Consider the following 6,000-nt stretch of genomic DNA (forward strand, 5'->3'; position numbering starts at 1 on the left):
GAGTGGTCCTCATACTTTAATCAACATCAAAATTACTGGAAGATGCTTAAAAATGCAAATTTCAGGAACTCATCACCCCCCCCCATACACACACACACACACCAATTGTGATTAGAGTCAATCTACAACAGAGCCCAAGCTTACATTCCCCACTCCCAAGACTTCATTGTCAAAGCCACAGGCAGGTGCACATATTATTTACAACAATAGGGGATAAAGTGTAATGGAAGGGGATAATGAAAAGGTTTGGGGGGGGGGGCAAGCTCTTTCTACTCTTGAACAAAAGAAAAAGCTAAATGCAATAAAAATGGATTGTTTAGGTTTTATAGTTAAAACAGTTATAGCTACTTAAAACACACAAAGAAAGTATGCTTCCACCAGAAAGCAGCTCACCAAATACAGAGAAGGGGAGCTTGCTGGATGAGCTAATGGTTCAGGAAATCAGGGTAGACAGGTCACCTCAAGCCACAGGCCGGGCTGGGTAGTAAGTGCTGGCCAAGCCATGGGTTCCTAATACCTTTAGAGGAAGTAGGAGCCATCCTCCCTCCCTGCTGGAGACTTCCAAAAAGGACCAGGTTAATTTTGATGATTTGTCAACCAGATTACTGAAATACCTAATCAGAACATAAAGCAGGGTTACACCATCTGAGCAGTATTAACATTTTGGGCTGTCAATGCTGTGAGGGTCTCTACTGGACATTGTTAAAATGTTGAGCAGGATCCCTGGCTTTCACCTACTAGAGTGGAATACCATCGCTACTCCTCAGTTTAGCCAACCAAAAATGTCTCCTCAAACAGTCAAATGTCCCCCCAGAGGGTAGGAGTTGATGGAACACCTCCATTGAAGGTGAATGTTTTTAAACTAAGAGGTTTCCCAGTTATATAAGTGGCAAAGGCCTTGTAATCAAGTAGTCATGGCCTTGAATTCCATATCACTTAAAAGTTGAAAACTCTCAATGGAACCTTTTGTTCATCTTTAAAATGGGGACAAGTTGACCTACCATACAGTTGGGATAATTACCTAAATTCATGTGTAATACAATTAGGACAAAGCCTGGTCCCAGTGGCAATTAATGTGTGTTTTACTCCTAAACACATGCTTTGAAGGAGAATCAGACATATCTGCTTTTAGTGCTAACCTGGGTAGAAACCTACTCCATGTAAGAAAATTACAATATGATCATTGGCTATGAAAGGGCAGTCCCAGTTCTCTCATTTGGGCCTGGGATTTAAATCTGAGTTCAAAGACTCCCAAGGGACCAGGAGATCCAATTATGGGAATGTGTAAATCTGGGTGGGAAAAAATACACATTTTTTTTGGGGGGGGGGGGGAACCAGGGACTACACTCAGGGGCACTCAACCACTGAGCCACATTCCCAGAACTATTCTGTATTTTATTTAGAGACAGGGTCTCACTGAGTTGCCCAGCGCCTCACTCTTGCAGAGGCTGGCTTTGAACCTAAAATCCTCCTGTCTCAGCATCCTGAGCTGCTGGAATTACAGGTGTGCCCCAGCATGCCCAGCTCACTTTCATATTTTCACTAGCTAAAATTCAACATTTTTTTCACTTGCACTTGGAGGCCAAAAACTATACATTAACTATTCATGGCCATTATTGCCAATTAAATGACAGATTTTTCATATCACATATATTATAGCTAAAATGCTGATTTTGTACAGTTCTACTTCAAAATTATATAAATTATTAGCCCTGCTGATAACACCTTGTTGTTTTGTGTTAGTAAAGCAGCATATGTTATATATCACATTTGGGGATTTTTTATTTTGAAAATTTTATTTTAGCCAAGCACAGTAGACATGCCTGTAATCCCAGCGGCTTGGGAGACTGAGGCAGGAGGATGGATTCAAAGCCAGCCTCAGCAAAAGTGAGGTGCTAAACAACTCAGTGAGACCCAAAATAGGGCTGGGGATCTGGCTCAGTGGTCATGTGCCCGAGTTCAGTCCCTCATACCCCCAAAAAAATTCTAAAAGGGAAATGTGTGCTGGCTGTCCCCTGATGGATATGAATCATCATTCCACCATTATTGTAAAATAAATTTAATCCATTTAATCATAATTTACCAAACATCTATCATGTATCAGAACTGTGTCCAGGATACAAACCCCAGACATCTGTCTTTGTGAAGATATGGCCAGCCCAGGGAACAAAATGGGGATAAAAGTACAATTGTAGAACTTTCCAGGGCTGTCTAGCCACCTAGAGACTTCTCTCCAAAGGGCACCTCACTCACTTCTATATATGGGGTATAAAGGACCAGAAACAAAGCATGTGTCCTCTACTAACTCAGATATGCCTAAACTATAGAGACATGGAAATGAGTTTATTCTTGTTAACCTCAGAATGAAAAAAATCTCAAAATGTTTTCTGGGCTCAAGAGTCCTCATAGTCCAATACTTTACTTACAAAATGATCAAATATGAAGGTTTTTTTTTCAATTTTATTTTTATTTTGTTCTTTTTAGCAAAAATAATTTTCTGAGTTATCTCATCAGCCAGAACACTAAACACCACCATGGGGCCCTACCTACCATTTCTCTTGGTGGTCTGAGTATCTGGGTACTAACTGGCTTGCATCCTTAACTAAGTTATACAGAATCGCAACATAATAACATACCTAAGTGGTTCAAGTTTAATTCCACTAAAATCACATCATGGAACTACAGCATTAGGAAGGATTACTGACAAATGGGAAAAAAAGAACATGAATCCAGGCTCCACAGGCATTTGACTCACCCTTGAGTCACATCCAATATTCACATGCCAAGAGTAATGCCTTTTGACTCATTATCATCAATTAAAATAAATGTTTATGGAGACCTCACACGTGGATTTCTCACCAAGTACCCCTCATTGAAAGGGAAAAGAATTTAGAAGATCCTGATCTAGCCAGATCTCTTCATTTTCCAAATGTAGATTTGGACAGAAAGGCTGAAATGCTTCACACCAAATGAAATGACTGGGGCAGAAATACAGTAAGAATCAATTTCCTCCCAGAACATTTATGTAAGATCTCAAGATCTGACATAGATGCATATACATATATTCCCCCCCTCACACACAGTTATTTATTCTAGAATGTTCTTCACTTTGCCATAAAAGTTTTCTTATCTCTGATTAACAACAGACTGGGAATTAAAATATTACTAGCTAATGTTTGATCTTTCTGTCTTAAGAGCCTTCTATCCTGCTTTACGTGTGTACACACACACCCTTTTATCACCCATCATTTTACTTTCTTTGCACAACTACATTTAAATGTCACATCCACACCACCTCAACAATTTAGAACCTGCCAGTTTCTCTCCTCCCCTCCAAACTGTGCACCCATGGTTTTCTCTCCCTCTCTAACCAGTGTCAGCTCAAAGCACTGAAATTTTTCTCCCTTTTTTCTTCCTGTAGTCATGGGAAGGCTTTTCCCCACTTGCAGGACACCACAACAGACAGAAGTAGCCTGTTGAGTCAGCATTTCAGGAAGCAATACCTGGATTAAGCTGAAGGAGGTTTAAGACTCTAGAAAGGTCTGAGGAAATGTAAAATCCACAGGCCATACTGAGACCACTCTCCTTACAGCCAGCAGTGTGGAGGAAACCATGCTGCACAAATAGAGGCGAGTGTTCCCAGGGTGCTTACATCAGGAACACTTCCCAGACTCAGCCCTTACTGGTGGGTGACCGTGATCCTTTCAACCACAATTTCTCCATAAAGCTTCTTCCTCCTCACCACTCAACTGAGTATACTAGAACCTCCATTAATGACTTAACCCAAAGGCTGACAGGGTAATTCTCAGCAAAACCTTAGAGATCTCATATCTCCTCCATCTCCACCACTCAAGCACTATTTCATCTTCAGATTCTCCCCAGCAAGTCTTCCATCCCTCCGTCCTCACCCAAGAAATGTGGGAATTAAGATGCTTTATTTTCTCCAAGTCACTTCTGACCACCCAAACACACTGACTGGTATTGCTTAACAATTCTAGTTTACAGCTAGATCCTTAACAATAAAAGCCCTAGGAGAGTTCTATGAGTTGTGCACTGTCCCTTCTGTACACCCCCCCCACCACACACACACACACACACACAAGGAAGATGAGGCTTAGAAAGGCTGAGAAATAAACCCAAGTTCACATGCAGAGCCAATCAGGAAAAGCAGGATCAAACCTAGGTGTTGCTCTGAATCCTCAGTTTTATTAAATCTTGTGTCATCTGAGGTCCTTTAGATTTGAAGAAAATGCAAAGTGGATCCTCAGAAGTTCAGAAAGTAAGTTCTGTGTTAAAAAAAAGAAATAGTAACAGAAAAGGCTGCTCCATTTAATTAGTGAAAACGCAAGGTACGGAGATACACTCCAAGGAGGGCACACGGAAAGTGCAGATGCAAGTCCGCAGCAGTTACAGGCTTAAAGGCCACCAGAAAAAGAACAGGCAGTCCCATCCCTCCTGCCCCCACCCTCATGTTGGAGGTGCCCAAAGAAAAGAAGCCAGCAAAGCACCCCTCCCCTTCAAAATTCCTGCACACAGTTCCGACTTTCCCAGCCCTCTCCGGCGTGGCCAGCTCTGCCTTCTGAGCCTCTCTGATTACGGGAGTTATAATTCCCGCGCCCGGACCTCATCCCTCCCCACCCCCAATAATAATAACCGCTTCCTTTTCCCATCCCCCCTGTCCCTTTCCGGGGGATCTGTCTTCTACGCAGTCGGCTAAGAATCCTTCAAGCGCTGCGTGGCTGCGGTCCTTCTCCAGCCAGAGCACCCCAAGAGGGGAAACCCCCGCCCCCACGAGGGAAATTTACCCGCCGGCAAGCACAGGAAAAGGTGGCGCGGGCAGCCTCGCGCCGCGCACGCCCCCAGCCCAGGCCTGCGGTACAGGTCACGCCTCGCTAAGGCTCCAACACTCTCCAGCACCCCCGCCCCAGGGGGGATCAGACAGCTCCCAGCAGCCTGAAAGGGATCTCCCGGTGAAGCGCAGGGGAAAGGAGCCCTCTTAGGCAGCGGGTGAACGGTCAGGGCCCGGAAGGGCGGTAAGGCAGGCGGACACCCGACGCGGCCCCTTCAGGCCCCGCACTGCGGCCGGGACAGAGCACTGAGCGAACAGGGGCGCGGCGCTAGCAAAAGTGCGGCCTCCGCCCGGTCGCCAGTGCACGAGGCCCCGCAGCGCGCCTGGCGCGGCAGCCTGGGAGACGCCGGCGCCTCGCGGGCCGCCCGCATTGTTCAGCCCGCCGCGCGCGCCCCGCCTGGCCCCGACCCGGGCCCCGGCCCCAGCTCCAGCCCCAGCCCAAAGGGTGGCGAGGGCGGTGGGGGCAACAGCGCCAGGGCCGGGCAGGTGGCGCCTGGTGCCCTCACCTTTGGCGCCGAGCATGAAGTCCAGGGTGCTGTGCCTTGCTGCTGCCATAGTGAGGAGAGGCCCTGTGCCATGCCTGGGGGAGGCGGCCACAGAAGACTGGGGGGCCGCGCGGCGTGTCAGGCTGCGGGCGGCGGGGAGTGAGCTGCGCCGGGGGAGGCCAGGAGTAGGAGGTGGGCGGGGCCGCTGGGAGCGACCCCGAGCGCGGGGGCGGGGCCGGGCCCGCCTCCAGGAGGGAGGGAGCCGGGACGCCTCCAGCCCCGAACTTGCAGCGCGGGGTGTGAGGCCTCACTAATGGTGGAAACGTGGCGCCTTGCTCCCCAGCGTGCGTCACCAATGGCCGCGCCCTGCGCCAAGGCTCAGGCCGGCGCTCCCGCCATCCGTTAGGTCACCTTAGGTTTAAACAGCGCAGCACGACTTCCGGGGGGCCCACCCCATACACTTCCCCATATGCCTCCCTCCAAGCCAAGGCCCCTTTTATTTCTCTGCCAATCAAAAAAAATAAAATGCTAGGATCCACCTCTGAAGTCTTAAGTACAGCTTGCCTTTTTCTTAAAATGCGACAGTTAAACTCATTAGGATTATTATTATCATTATTATTAACCAAGGTCTGCTTTACATTTGAGGTCAGAATGGGGAGCTAAGAG

General features: G+C 47.4%; 1 protein-coding gene across 1 annotated transcript in view; it reads right to left on the minus strand.

Moving 5' to 3' along the window:
- Positions 1-5,666, minus strand: part of Sms (spermine synthase) — a 58,466-nt gene extending 52,800 nt beyond the window's left edge. The window contains exon 1 of the mRNA XM_078035034.1: positions 5,356-5,666. Within this exon, the coding sequence (XP_077891160.1) occupies positions 5,356-5,404 (49 nt within the window). The 5' untranslated portion in view covers positions 5,405-5,666. The remainder of the gene's footprint in view (positions 1-5,355) is intronic.
- Positions 5,667-6,000: the final 334 nt, after the last annotated feature.

The sequence above is a fragment of the Ictidomys tridecemlineatus genome, chromosome X, assembly GCF_052094955.1.
Source record: "Ictidomys tridecemlineatus isolate mIctTri1 chromosome X, mIctTri1.hap1, whole genome shotgun sequence".
Lineage (NCBI taxonomy): Eukaryota > Metazoa > Chordata > Mammalia > Rodentia > Sciuridae > Ictidomys > Ictidomys tridecemlineatus.